A 15,660-nucleotide genomic window follows, 5' to 3' on the forward strand; every position below is an offset into this window, starting at 1 on the left:
GTTAGGAATCCAACTCTATTCTTTTGCATATGAACATCATTTTTCTTAATACCACTTGTTGAAGACTGTCCTTTCCCCACTGATGACTTGGCACTCATTTGAAAATAATTTAGCCAAACATGTGGTGGTTTATTTCTGAGCTATTCTTTTCCATTGATCAGTCTTTATGGTAGTAACAACTGTTTTGATTATTGTAGCTTTTAGTATCAGGTTTCCCTTCTATTTTTTAAGATATACACTTAGTCAAATTGATTTCTTGAACCTCTCTTCAATATTTAATGAAGAGATCAGTACTTTGTAGTTCCCAACATTAGCAATGGCCCATGGACAGTTGTGCCATCAGGGACAGGGGAAGGGGCCACAGGCAGGTAAGGCACCTGCTGCGTGTCTGTTTCCTTTAGAAAAGAAAAGGCACAGTCCGTAGAGTAAAACTGTATGCCTTTATTCAACATGAGTCATTAAAATAAAATACAGGTTGTCCATGTGCAGAAACATTGTTATACATTCAACTCTGAAGAAGGTAGTTTCTATATGACCAATAAAAGGAACAGTCAACAAGTGAGAATAAAGTCAATAGTGAGGAGCTAAAAGGCAAGAGTTTTATCTGTCAAAGTGCTAAGGCCTATGTGCACAAAAATTTGAAAGTGAACAAGACCAACATAAGGTCTTTTTTTCCCATTCTGATTTCTCTTGCTGCTGGTGAAAGGTGTGATGCAGTGACTTACTGAACTGAGTTTTGAAAAAATAGGTCAAAGCACTTATGGCTACGAGAAAAGTTCTTAATTTCTAGTTTCATTTGTCATGTACTCCAGATCTTCCATGGGTTCTAGAGATTTTGTGAATTCTCAAAGAACATATTTGCTCTTTAATCAGTACTTTATTATCAGAGAATAAATTATATCCTTCCCAGTCTAGAACCCATCTCCTCATCTAACAAAGGGGTAGCAAATATGAGACTCGGGAAGAATCAAGATTGTTTGAAAACTTGATACGTAGATTCAGCTGGGCACTACTGAAGTCTCCAAACTGCTATTGCCTGAAAACCTAACATTGCTGACTTAATCTGCTTTTTAAAAGAATTAACCCAACACACATGAAGTTTTATATACCATATGCTCCACTGGAAGGACATAGGCTGTGTAAAATAAGTTCTAAAATACTTTTAGATATTCTGGTATGACTTAATTCATTATTTTCTTATTAGGATATTTGAATTTAAAATATTCAAAATGAAGATCCCTGACTAAACTTAATAAAACGAAGCACTGAGTCACCTGGGTCTAATAAGAGTGCTTATGAAGCCAAGTTCCATTTCACTTAGCAGATATAGGTAGATACACAACCCCAAATTCAAATTAACACAGCCCAACAGAAAACCACCCCTTGGTCCATAAATGTCTCAAGCCAAATTCTGTGTTATATTCATGGCAACTGAAAATCATGTTAAGTGAACTCAAAATCTTTTTAAAAAATTAAGCTGCTTTAAGTTCAGTTAAATCCACTTAAAATCACATTTGGTTTATCTCCCCCTGCAAAGTATCATTTATGTTTTCCAGTTAAGATGAAAATCAGGATGTTTTCCCTTTGGCTTTTTGGGTTTGAATGGAGTTAGGAGGGGGGGTTTGAAGTTACTGTTAGGAAAACCCACTATCTAGGCACAGCCCATCTCTATAGTAGATCAGGTTTCCTGTCCTTCCTTAGGAAGAACTGTGTAGGGATTCCCCTTTGTAGGTTAAGGCTGAAATCTACATAGAAGTATGGAGTATTTATTCCTTAGTCCATATGGTCTCTATGAAAAAAATCCAATCTTCCGTTGAAAGTTACCAAGTATTAGGAACATAGATTATATCCATCCTCCTAGTTCTTGGGCAGAATTGAGACTATGTGATACAGTGGAATACACCTAACAACTCTTTTAACTGGAACATAAATAGATAATTTGGCATACAGAAGTTGAGTTGCAAATCCAATAATCTGTGTTAAAGACAAGTGGTAAGTAAAATTCAAGTGTAAGCACTGAAAAAATGTAATTATTTATCCTTTGAAACCTTTTCTACCTCAAACTTTCTAGAATAAGAATTAGGATTTTAATTTTATACTAAAATTAAAAGGTATAGGGTCATGCTAAAGCCCTTTTTAATTCAAGTTCTGTGACTTGAAAGAAAAAAAAAGGTCAATTCTATAGTATTAAGATAGAAAACCAATAATATTAATGTATTTTTTCCATTCTTGGAGAAAACAGGAATGTAAATTCAAAATGAAGGGATTCAGTTCCTTCTCAACTGCAAGGTGAAAATCACATTTTTAATAAAAAATTTCCTTGAGTTTCTTTTGGATTTGAAACTGTGTTACTTGCCTAGCTGTTATCTTGAAAGGGTTAACTGAACTTAGTACTTGCCTGGGGTTATCTTAAAGCATTACATTTGGCCTGCCTCTCTCCAATTTAGATTTAATAGATTTCTTATATATTCCAATAACAGTTCTCAAAAAAGGTAAAAACTTTTTTTTTTTTTTTTTAATTTTTAAGTTGTAGATGGACAAAATACCTTTATTTTTATGTGGTGCTGAGGATTGAACCCAGCGCCTCACATGTGCTAGGCAAGTGCTCTACCACCAAGACACAACCCCAACCTCAAAAGTAAAATTTTAACCTGGCTCCTCACTTCCATGCTGCCTGGTTTTACTAGGGACAATACCTTTTTTTTTTCTTTGTGTTTCACTTAGTGCCTCAAATGCTTCTATTTTATAACTCATTCATGCTCTTTTAACATGTCTTGGAAGCATGTAGCACTGACTATTCCTTGAGTCCTGAACATGCTATATAGTTACTACTTTAGGAAAATATTTTTTTTCAATTTACCTAATATTGCTTACCTTATATAATCAGCACTTTAGTACCTAATCCAACAAATACTTGAGTTAGTAACATGATTTGCACACAAAAAGTGAGAAACATGCCATGAAACGACTTCTCAGAAACAGCAGATGTCAAGTAGTGCATAAAATGAACACAGGCTTCTAAGACTCTGAAGTAAATAAAGGGTAGCTGAAGCTGTCTTGTGTTCTGGTAATTGCTCTTTCTCTCTGAACTGCAGACCAACTATACCTTTAGGTTCCCTGAATATAAACTTTATTTCCCATGAGGTAGGTAACCTGTTTAAATAATGATAAATATATATTAGAAATGGAGAGTCAATCTTTGAAAAATGGTCATTATGGGCTAGTTTACACACATTTAAATATTTCTCCTTCATTCCTATTATATATGGAATTATGGAGGATGCTGATGTTCCCTGAGACTTATGAAATATTTCCTTTCGAAACAGTACATTTTCAGCTAAGCTATAGAATATTCTTCTCTTGGATGGCTGAACTATCTCCAATGTCTTTGGGTAATCCAGATATTTGAAATTTCAGTTTTTGAAAAATAACATTGTCTAAAAAATAACATTGTCTATTTAAGTATTGCTATGTATCTTTACTGTTACAAAGAAAAAAAATTTTCCCCCAGTGAAAACAAAATCAGAGCTGGGCAATTTTAGGGAGAATGAACTAGTGAATCATAATAAATGGTTTCATGGGTCATCAAGACACATTCTTGAAAATGTAACCTTTCCAACTTTTCTTTCTATGCATTACCCATTTAAAAGAACAGGCTACATATTTGCAAAGACCATCTATTTAGGTATCATTTTGTTCCCTCCCCATCACATCTAAAAATCAAGTATTTCATAACCACAAAATGAGTCCTCTTGGACAGCATTCTAGGTATGGGACTCAAGACATTTGACCTCTCCAGACATCTGGCTCAGTCATCTCCCTGTCATTCCTGACAGGAGAGAGTTCAACATTTCAAGAAGTGTCAGAATCTAATGCAAGCATAGCTATCTCTCTTCACAAGGTTCTCCTGGCTCTCTGAACTCTCCAGATCAGTGAAGCAGGCAGGACATGAGATACACTGGTTATGAAACTCACTTCTCAGAGAAGAACTGGGAAACAGGAAACAAGTTTTCTGTATCTTCAAGAGATTATTTCTTCACATACTCCTAGGGCCTGGAAGATGGTGACACTGACTGCCTGCTAGTGAACTATTAATCATTGTGAAGAAAGAAAAACTTTATATTCCTTACCAGTTTTTGTTTTAGAAGCAAACAATAGGTACATTAAAAAATGGACTGCCCTTTGTTTTCTTCCACTTTCTAGTAACATAAAGTTGTTAGGAAAACATGGAGATGGGGAGGAGAATTCAATATTTTTCTGTAAGTTCTGAAAGAAATGCACTATCCTAATCTATCACCAAATACCTCATTTCACACTCTTCCATAAGGTCTGTGGTAATCTTTTCTCATAATACTATAAGGCAATAACTGAGGGCCCCTCCCCATGCCACTCTCAGATAGATGTCAGACCTCAAGATTCACCAAAAACTCCAAGGTTTTCAATTTCACTTTTAATTATCTTTTGCTTAATAATAAAATGAAAAATAAGAATATATGAATACATACAATCTATATACATATATTTATTGCAAATACTTAAAATTCTTATGTAAAATGATTTTTCTATATTTGTGAAAAAATATGACTTATTAAATGGTGTTGACACCAACTTCTCTGTACATACCCTCAATTCCAATGTTAACAATTCCTTTAAAAAGGCAAAAGACACAAAAGTTTAGCATTTACCAAACCAGTCTGTACAAACCTTATAAGCCAGTGGGGAAAAAATAGCTTGTGGAAAGTTAAGTGAATTTTCTTTTAAAATAAAAATAAACCCCAAAACTATTCCCCTTATTGCATTTTTTTTTTAAAATAATCTGAGTGTCTTCGGAGTAACTTCCTTTGAAATAATTTGTGCCTTAAACAGTGAGGTCCTACATTAAACATACCATATATAAGAAATTCAGTCTTCCACTGTCACTTTTTACATAGATATTAAAATATATATTACTTAAAATATATTACTGGAAAGCTATTTTTAAAATTGATCTTTAATATTTGTATCAAATGTAAAGCATTAAAAAAAATAAAGTAACCAAGACTCTATGAAGCTATTGCTTCAACTTTAGGAAATGTCTTACTACCTACTGTTTTCTTTCAATAGGTTGTAGGTATTGAAACATGTAGGAAGGTCCCTGCCTAGCATCATGTTTCTCAGTCTCTTTGGACTATTCTATAAATTGAGCTGAAAACTACTCTTAGCCAAGTTTTTCACTTAGCACACTGTTGTAATGTAGTGGGGAGATTTTCCCTCCTTGCTATGATATCAAAGAAAAAATACCCCTGTTTATTGACAGTGAATTTCAGAAATAAATAGCAGTATAATGACCAACCCCATTAAAACAAATCTTTTAATCAAAGGGTTCTTTAAGGATCTCTAAGGTAAAGGAAGGCAATAATAAACAATTAGGCTAATGACTGGCAGGTCATTAATATGAATGACATTGCACCTTCACCTGGAAGGCAACAAGCTCTTCTTTTGGCTATTTAAATCTGAGATAAGTTCTGAACCACCTATATCCGTGTGCCTTCCCAACTAATGTAAGCATGCTTCCCTCTAACCCAGAAAAATTCCCCATTACTGGCCAGCTCTTACTCTTTAAATTAAAATGTTACATAGATTAGCACAGACAGCTTCAGTATCTTGAGCACAGGGGTTAAGAAACTGAAGCAGGGGAAACAACTCCAGGTTATTTGGCTTTATTTTCCATTTAGTAGGATAAAGAATTTTTATTAATCAAAAATCTCTTTTAAGATTCAGGGAACATTCTACTAGACAACTTAGAACATTTAAAAATCAGACTGAGATGACCTGCAGTGGAGGCTACCTAAAGGCTAGAGGGCATAAGGGAGGCAAGTGCTCAGGCTTGTCTTACTAGTCGTGGGAGCTGTGCCACCTGATATCCTAAGAAGAGCTTAGCACTTATTAAAACATTTCAGAAATAATCTAAAGGTAAAACCAATCAAAAGCTAAGATAAACACTGATTTAAAGGTACTGGAGTACCAAATTCTAATATTGAAAGGGCCAGACTGTAATGCATTTTTTCTGTTCAGCTTATAAAACAAATGGCTTTCTCCTTGAAACCACTGTTTGAAACAATAAACTGATTCATATTTAATTTACTACCAATATAAGAGAATCTTGACTCTCATCTGGTTGAGTCTGAGGCAATGTATCTTGCTGGCAATTTGTTTTTGACGCATTCTTAAATGCAAACATTTAGCTGGGTATTATTATTTAGAATCTGGAGGATAGCAATGCTTAGAACTTATCTGCCCAGGAGCCTGGGTCAAGGGGAAGAAGCAGGATGTGAATTCCTCTCTAAATGGACCTGAAAATCCCTGTTGCCTTCTTCCTGTCCTGGTTATAGTCCATCCATTCTTAGATTAAAGGTATCATGAAAGAAAAAGTTTCTGGCAACAAAGGAGCAGAGCAGAAAAGTTGTCTTCATCAATTCAAACTGGTAACTGATATTTAGTGCAAGGTCAATTCTGAAAAAACTCCAGCACTCAGTGCTGCTAACAAGGTGAGGAAGTGAACAGGCTGGAACCAGCGACAGGTCTTTCTAAATCTACTAGGATTAATCAAAGTTACTCAAAGTCTGGGAGCAGAACCCTGGTTTGTTTCCTACTAGTTTTTCACACGAGAATTTCTTATCCCTGGATCCCTTAGACCCTTTCTTTTTAGACCTTAGACCCTTTTAGTTATGTGTGTGCTAGAAGAAAAGGAGAAAAGGGAGAGATGAAAGGACATCAAATGGTCTTGTCTGAAAGTGCAACACAAATATTAATCCTATATTGGTCTTGGGCTTCAACAAAAGAACCAGAAAAGAAGAATGAAAATAGCTTCCTAAGTTAATTTTAAGAGATTTTGATGCAGGGAATGGAGTGGGCAGGAGCAGGTAGCAGAACGGGCAAAAGAGATAATTGCCTCCTTTTTCCTAATCTGGAATGTAACTTATTTAATAGGTTTAAATTATTCTGAATTTTGTAAGTATCACATCTTGAGTATTAAGTACAAATACAACTGTACTAGGTTGCACTAATATTTTTACTTTACACACTTCTAATTAGGAGACTTGAAATCGATATGCAAATAATACAAATCGATAATCTCCTATTTCATGCCAAATTCTGGTAAACTAAATTTTTTTTTTAATGTTCTTTAACCATGACATAAATTGTACATACTTAAAACTTTTCGGTCACTAGAAAAGGATTCAAACCACAACAAAAAGAAAAGAAAAAACAAAACTTGGAGCTGTTTTTCTTCCTTTCCAGACATTCCTTAGCCATTCACCAAAGCCCCTTTATATTAAGCATCCTTAGAGCACAGATAGCAATAATTCCAAATTAGGGGACAAAAATAAGAAAATGTCTTGTATTGTGTGTGCACATGTGGTGTTTAAGATTTAATAAAATCACTCCAACCTCCTTATATGCTTGGGAGGTAAAACAGGTTGCACAGAAGGAGCCAATGTGCCACTGAAGAGCTTTTCTAGCTGTGACAACAGCTGACTATATAACATTAGATTAAGGGCTGGAAGAGGAAGAGAGGCTACCTTGTTTCTAGTGTGAAAATAATTTTCCTTTATGTTTAGTTTAACAGTTTCTGCAATTTCATTCTCTTGTCCAACAAGACAGTTTAAATCACCCCATCACTAACACTTGCCTGCTTTCATCTTACGCTAGTATTTCAAACAGGTTTGTGGGCTCCCACGAATGACAAAGTATTATTGCTGGAACTGCTAGATCGATTGCCATGAAGAGACTACAGTCATACAGTGGGGCCCACAGAGGCACTCCCTTCACAGACCACAATCACTGTCTCAGGCCACGAGGGTGGGATTAGGGAACAGCAGGTCTCTACTTCATGACAGTACTGGTTCACAGAAGTCAAGAACCAAGCCAGGGCTTTCAGGGTTGGAAACACTGCCTGTGATGGAAAGAAGACTTCTACTTCATAAGGTCCCATTCTAAAGTATAGGGGCTGTATAAATCCTGAATTCAAATTGTGCAAAGGCCAAATAACCTATATAGATAATCTGCAACCATAATGTGAAGACATCATCAGTGTGAATAATCATTGGGTTTAGACCACTCTTTCCATTTCCTATTCTTAGGAAAGGTCAAAAGAGAGATAGCTTCCTTTTACCATGCATGACAATCAACTTTTCTCAGTCACATAAAATGGAACATAAATCTGAATTTAAAGTAATACATTATTACCTAAACACTTGGAAAAATGTTAAACAAATGTGACATATTTACATGATTTATAAGTGCAAACTTGTCACAAATTCACAAAAGTCTTGCTTGACTTAGACTTACTATACAAGGTGCTCTTCCTCTAGAATGTAAATGACCTGTACTCTCTATTCCTGATTAATATTTTTCTTAAGAAGACAGATGAAACCTTATTTCTGTGATTCCAAATAATGCAAAAACACATCTTGTTAACCCTTTCTTTCCCCCTTCTTTACAGTGCATTATCTTTAAGTCTCATTACCGAACCACAAGGCAGGAGACACACAGTTTAGAGGGGCCGATGCAATCATCATGGCAGAAAGCTCCACACCCTTTGCACATGATCATGGCTTTCAAGCGGCAGTAACATTTTGAAGGCGTGTCCTCAATGCTATTTTCTTCAGGAAAGGCTGGAACAGGCATTGTCTGGCCATGGCTGCTGGGATTTATAGCTTGGCTAGCAGGGATGGTAGTGACCGTCACTGAAAAGGACATGACATCACCTACATTGCTAGATACCTGGCTACCTGGTACAGCAGAGTTATGGTCCATATCGGATGAGGTAGAGACATTAATCATGCCTCTGTAACTTGTCCCTATCTGTGTGGGGCTTCCATACAATTTTGGAGTTTGCAGTGATGAAAGGAGCAAAGGCTGATGGGTGGGACTGTCTGCAGGCAGAGAAAGAGCAGTAGAATTGAACAGCTCAGGGCTGCTACGTATTGTCTTACCTCTTACTGCATGAGCCATTTGTTTCTGTGCTGCCTGAATAAAATCTCTGGCTAGGGTCTTCTCATCAAATGTTTGGCCTCTAGCAAATAGGTAATTCTCCTTGCTTACAGTGGCTTGCTCATTCACTGGTTTCTCAGCCTTCACAATCTTGTTAGCTAAGCAATCATTGTTGGATGGGGTTTCCCTACTATGGGGTCCTGAACTTGTGTCATGCTTGCCAGAACTCTGGGAAGCCTGGGGCTCCTCCTTTACCAAGACAGATTCCTGTTCATCGCCAGTACTCTCCTCATCAGTTTCATCTTCTTTGCTGCTGCTACTATCTCCTGTTGTATTTTTACAATCTGTATACCCCATTCTCAAGGCTTCAGTGGGGCTACTAAGACAAAAGCGGTCTTCAGGATGTATAGAATGGGTCCTCCTAAAGCTCTCTGAACCCCTGCCATAGGTGGAAATATTAAGTAAGTAGTGACCTGCCATTGCAGGTTTGGATGTCCTTCTGCCAGCAAATCCCAGCATGAACCTCTGGCTTGTGGAGATGTCTTCTAACTGGAAACCTGAGTGAGCGAAGTTAAACTGTGAAGGCGGCACAAATGAGAGAATGTTCTGCCTCCGAACCCTCTGGATAAGAGTTTGAAGGATCTGATCTTGAGTTGTTTTACTTAGTCCTTCTTGGTACTGGTGTGTGTCGATGCTAGAGTCCCTTAAATCCTTAGTTGAAAAGAGTTGCAGGGGCCTTGGAACCTGGGGAAGCTGCTTACTCTGCACGGTTTTCCCCAGCTGCTGGATAGCTGGATGGGACTGTCTGTCATTAACTTCTTCTCTGGTGCTATTTTCTGTTATGTTGGTGCCTGTGAGTGCTCCCATCCCTTTATCCTCTTTAGTTGTCAGTGGTACAGTTTTCATTTCAACTTTGGTGAGAGGTTTAGGCAGAATTTGCTCCATGGGAACATCTTTGCCTTGGAGCAGCTGAGTAACTAAAGGATTATTAGCTGGGATACTAGAGCTTGGTCTTGAAATGGGCCCATTCACACTTGCAGAAGTTCCTGGGGTTTTAAGGCTAGAAGCTGCTGACAAAATGTTCGAGGACAAAGCTGACCCAACAGATGCTACAGGTGCACTGACCTGGGGTACAGGAAGCTTTTCTAAAGTGGCTGTTGTCAATAATGATGTTAAAGGGGTAGGGGATGTATCCACTACTGCACTAGCAGTTGTCTTGGCTGAGACTGAAGGATTTGGTGTGTTCATATTAGAATCTGCTTTGGATTCAACTGTGCCATCAGCTACAATAGAAATGGGCAAAGCTCCTGAGATCAGAGCAGAGCCTGCTGGAGAAGAAGAGGCTCTCTCCTGTCTGTAACTACTAGGCCCTTGTGGGTGGCTAGGGGAAGCCACTGTGACTGATGCCCTGGCAGGGTTCAGTTTTTCACTGTTCAATTTCTCTATGTGAGCTGGTGATGGGACACTTGTGCATGCTCCACTGATGGCAGATGCTGGAGGCACTGAGGGGGTTTGCTGTAGTTGTGCTCCAGAGACACTATGAGGCTGTGCCTGGCCTGGGGTCTTGGTCTCAGATTGGGGCTGAGTCTCTGGACCACAGGGTAAAAGCTCTCGCGTACCTCCCCTGCTTCCAGTTCCTGCCAGTTCCAGTGTGGGGCCCTTTCCAGTTGCACTGACTCCATCTGAGCCTGGACTCCCTCCTCTAGCAGTTTTTCTTTCACTACCCTCTCCTGGACCTTGTCCACCCCCAGGGCCAGGTCCTGGAATGGTCCCTCCAACTGAGGCGGCTGCAGCGGCGGCTGCGGCAGCTGCAGCTGCTGCCCTCTGTGCTTTGACCAGCTGGGCTTTTGCTTTGATGTCTGCAAGAGTTCTGGCTCCTGTTCTGTTAGGACTAGTGATGGAGATTGGAAAACGAGCCCTGGGAGAGACCTGCGATGTAGGAAACGGCATGGGGGAGATTCTGGAGACTGGGATCTGAAAGAAATAGGGGAGGAAAAAAAACACAACAAGGCTTAGTTTTCTTACATTTTTAGAGCAGGTAAACAACACCCATAAAAACATGGGACATCTAGGACTGAGCAATTCAAGTTTGCTTCTAGGTGCCTTCTACTCTGCCCACTCATAAGGGAGTAGGTGCACGTTTGCGAGTCATTCTCATGCCTGGCTGGTATTATTTGTGCTTTGGGTCCTAATCCCAAAATTTACAAATTAGAACCTCTAGAGAAAAAAAATTTGTTTCTAAAAAGCTGCTTGTGCTAATGACTATCAGATTTGAAATCACTAATTTTCATATCATAAAAGAATCTGGGGCTGGGATTGTGGCTCAGTGGCAGAGTGCTTGCCTCACACGTATGAGGCACTGGGTTCGATCCTCAGCACAATATAAAAATAAATAAATAAAATAAAGACATTGTGTCCACCTACAACTAAGAAAATAAATTAAAAAAAAAAAAAAAGAATCGGACTCCTGTCCTACACAGTATTTTGCAGTGCATCACAAAATGTGGACACTTCTAATAGATGACTGAGTTTAAAGGAGCAAATAATTCTAAGTCATGTTCTAGAGCACCTTGTTTAAAAAAAAAAAAAGAGCCTTTAATTTCCAAAAAACACATTTTTTCTGGAAATCCTTAAGAGGTCACTGAAGACTTCTATTAATTTCTCAAGTCAGCAGTTCTGAAAAATTGATTATTAACTCAGAAGTTAGAGCTGTGGGATTTCATAACAGTGTCAAAATTTCACATATTTTACATCATATATTATAGTTAAAACTGAATTTTATATCCTACAAGTGTTTCTACATTAAGAAATACCGTTTATTACTTGAAATTTAGTAAGAATATCAAAAACCTATTGTTTAGGCCATCTCTCCTTTCCAATTCTCTCTGTTCTCCTACCTTGAGAGGTGGTACTTTGCGCACCTGGCCCCTGTCTCCTCTATTGAGAAAGGGCTGTGGCGAGACCTGAAATGGCTGTTGGCGATTCTCAGTGACACGTGGCCTTTTCTCCCAGCTTCCAGGGACCTCTTCTTGAGTCAGAGAAGATTTTCTCTTTAGGCTTTCTGGGCTCTGATCAACAAGAGTTGTGGGAGGTTCTTTGCTGCTGGTCTCCTGGGGTCCTGCTTCTGCTGTGGACTTCATTATTGGTTTTTCCAGCCCAGGACTCTTGGGTTTGGTTAGGGATGTAACTACAGCTTCTTGGCTTTCACTTTTATTATAATTAAAAACTGTGGTATGATAATTCTCTTTCTCAGATTCCTGTGCAGCAGAGGCAGTTGGTTTCTGCTCCAAGGGATCCTCATCCTTTGGGCACTTGATGGGAAAAATGCCAGTAAGCTCATTTGCACTGGTAGCTGAGGCAAGAAGGGGCTCTGTGAATTTGACATTTGGCTGTGCCTCATCTTGGCTTTCCTGTTCTTCTTTTTTGACTGGTGAAGGCATTTGTACTGCTTCTTCTTTACACTCTGACTGGGAAATGCCTGGGAGTATTTTGACAGGAGAGGCCTCTGAAGGAAGCATAGATTTTGGTTGCTCAGCTGTGGTTTTCTTTACTTTGGGATCACTGGGGGAAGCTGTCAATTTCTTTGAATCTTCAAGGCTCAACCCAGAACTAAACGGTGAAATAAGAAAATATTTTAATTGTGAGATAGCACATGTTACTGAAGCATTATGAGAAAATGGAACAGGACAAATGTTTAGAAAAACCCCTCACACATAGTAGCTAATTTTCATGTATTATCTTCATTATTCTTTTTTGTTTTGGGGTGTACCAGGGATTAAACTCAGGGGCACTCAACCACTGAGCCACATCCCCAGCCCTATTTTGTATTTTATTTAGACACAGTTTTTTTTTTTTTTTAAATTTTTTAAAGAGAATTTTAATATTTATTTTTTAGTTTTTCGGCGGACACAACATCTTTGTTTGTATGTGGTGCTGAGGATCGAACCCGGGCCGCACGCATGCCAGGCGAGCGCGCTACCGCTTGAGCCACATCCCCAGCCCTAGACACAGGTTTTCACTGAGCTGCTTAGCACTTTGCTTTTTACTAAGGTTGGCTTTGAACTTGTGATCCTCCTGCCTCAGCCTACTGGGCTGCTAGGATTACAGGTGTGCACCATGATGCCTTGCTTATCTTCACTATTATTAATAATAGTGAATGTTCTTGAGCCAGAGTGCCCAGTTCAAATCTTGGCTCCGATACCAGATGTCCATGTGATATTCAGTAAATAGACTAGCCTTCTGCACCTCAGTTTCTTCAATTGTATATTGGGGTTAATGACTTCATAATGTTGCTATGATGATTATTTCATTGGAAGTACTTAAAACTCAATACTAGTGGTTATCATTATTATTACTTCTGCTTATGGGGGGGTCATACTGTCTAGAGATATGTATTACAGATTAACTATGAGGACCTTAAAGAAAGCCAAGAACCCTGACCCTGGGACTTGGTTTGGACTGTGACTAATTTTGTTCTGCAGTATTTGTAGAAAGGCTGGCCCAAGAAATCTAAGGGAATCCAGAGGAAACTATAGGAAACTGGTTATTGATATTCTCCAGAAGCTGAGAATTACAACTGAATTTTCAAAAAGTCTATTCAAATCTTCCTTGGTCTAGCTCTAAAATTTTGAGAGTGTGCTGCTACATTGTTCTATGGTGTAACTGGGAGTTCCACAGTGTGGCCTGGCTAAAAAGCTAAGCTAATCTTTAAGGGTCATTAATGATTCTTCTTAATATTTTATAATATTATATAACAGTCAAAAATCAATGAAATCCTCTCTGGTGACTTCAAGTCAGTACAACACATGAGAGAGTATAGCCAACGGCAAAACTAGGCAGTTATCAAAAACAGTCCTACTGGGCTGGGGATATAGCTCACGACACAACATTTGCCTAGTAATCGTTAAGGCCTGGGTTTGATCTACAGTACCACACACACACAAATCCCAAATAACCCCCCCAAAAACTGTCCTATAACAGCTGGCAAAAAGTAATAAGTGAAAATGTATTCAATTGCTGTAATGTGTTATATATGCCTAACAAGGAGGAAGCAAATAAATATTAACAGAATTACTGTTACCTATAATATGGTCCAAATATATACACCATCATTTACATAGCTCAAAACTCATATCAATAATGTAGGGGGGGTGCTGGGGATATGGCTTAGTTGGTAGAGTGTTTGCCAGGCATGCACAAAGCCCTGGGTTCAATCCCCAACATCACAAAAAAAGAATTAGGTGTTTCTGAGTGGTATGTTTGCATATCATATGCATTTAGGCTTTGATTTAATCTGGGGGAAAAAATAGCAAAGAACACAGAAAAAATGAGAGTTTGAGACACTTAATCTCAAAAAGAATATACCCTAAAGAACTGTGAAGGGGATCAATGAACACTACCTGGAGATTAAAAAAAAAAAAAACAAAAACAAATAGCAACCTGGGTGTTCAATCCTATTTCAAACAAAGACACTCCATTATTATATATTTAAATATCTTCATCAAGATTTTATTTAGCTGTCATGTATAACTAATTAAAACAAATAAAAAATGATTTCACTTAGATTTTTATTGGAAAAAAACTATTTGACCACAGTTCTTTGAAAATAAGGATGTATGCTGGGTGTGATGACACAAGCCTATCATCCCAGCTACTCAGGAGGCTGAGGCAGAAAGACTGTAAGTTTAAGTTCACTTAGCAAGATACTGCCTCAAAAAACAAACAAACAAACAAAAAATCAAAACAAAGAAAGAACCCACCTATAGGAAACTGGTTATTGATGTTCATATTTTCCAAGGAATGGATACTAATTCAAGATGATTAAAAAACAAAAACAGCAGCTCGAGAGGCTGAGACAGGAGGGTCGTGAGTTCAAAGTCAGCCTCAGCAACGGTGAGGCACTAAGCAACTCAGTGAGACCCTGTCTCTAAATAAAATACAAAAATAGAGCTGAGATGTGGCTCAGTGATCAAGTGCTGCTGAGTTCAATCCCTGGTAGAGAAAACAAAAACAAATACAAAAAACAGCTTCTTGGTAAAGAATTGTTGAAATAAAACTTGAAGGAAAAATTTCTGCTCAGGTAAAGCATTATATAACATATGTGCAGGAATTACCATATGGTTTACAGAATTTGGCTTATTAATTATTACCTCTGACCATAGTAGCTTTCAAAGAATTGTTCCTTCCATGGTTCCACTTTTTTCTCCTTCTCAATCTCTTGTCGAATTCTCACCTGCATCTCAGGTGTAAACTCACCTGTAATGTAACAAAAAAAAAAAAAAAAAAAAAAAAAGATACTAAATAGAAAAATGCCCTTTTGCAACTTTTGACTATTTATAAATCAAGAAAAACTCATACGGAAATCAGAGTACTATTATGTGAAAGTAACAGAAACTTCCCCAAATACCTCACTGTAAGGTAGACTTAAATATCACTAGATGAAATAAAAACATGTTTATATACAACTCCATGTAGTTTTCAATACACAGCTGAGGACGACAGTGCCTTTTCTCTGGACTTCCCCCCAGTAGTATCTCCCTCCTACATGAAACATCATATTCATCATATTCCATACAAATTTCTTTAGTCTCTAATCTTGAATTTCTTATTTTCTTTTTTTTTAAATATTTTTTTATTTCTTATGTGTAGATGGACACAACATAATGCCTTTACTTGTATGTGGTG

At 37.9% G+C, this 15,660-nt stretch overlaps 1 protein-coding gene across 6 annotated transcripts in view; it reads right to left on the reverse strand.

The window, feature by feature from the left end:
* Nucleotides 1–421: 421 nt before the first annotated feature.
* The window catches only part of Asxl2 (ASXL transcriptional regulator 2), a 131,379-nt gene continuing 116,140 nt past the window's right edge, over nt 422–15,660 (reverse strand). For all 6 annotated transcript variants that reach the window (XM_058578418.1, XM_058578422.1, XM_058578419.1 and 3 more), the window contains 3 exons: nt 15,126–15,231; nt 11,874–12,585; nt 422–10,950 (listed from right to left, as the gene is read on the reverse strand). In XM_058578418.1, coding sequence (XP_058434401.1) covers nt 8,506–10,950; nt 11,874–12,585; nt 15,126–15,231 — 3,263 coding nt within the window. In that variant the 3' untranslated portion in view covers nt 422–8,505. The remainder of the gene's footprint in view (nt 10,951–11,873; nt 12,586–15,125; nt 15,232–15,660) is intronic.

The sequence above is a fragment of the Marmota monax genome, unplaced genomic scaffold (assembly GCF_021218885.2).
Source record: "Marmota monax isolate L192 unplaced genomic scaffold, Marmota_monax_Labrador192_F-V1.1 WCK01_AAM20220418_F8-fsc00010, whole genome shotgun sequence".
Classification (NCBI taxonomy): domain Eukaryota; kingdom Metazoa; phylum Chordata; class Mammalia; order Rodentia; family Sciuridae; genus Marmota; species Marmota monax.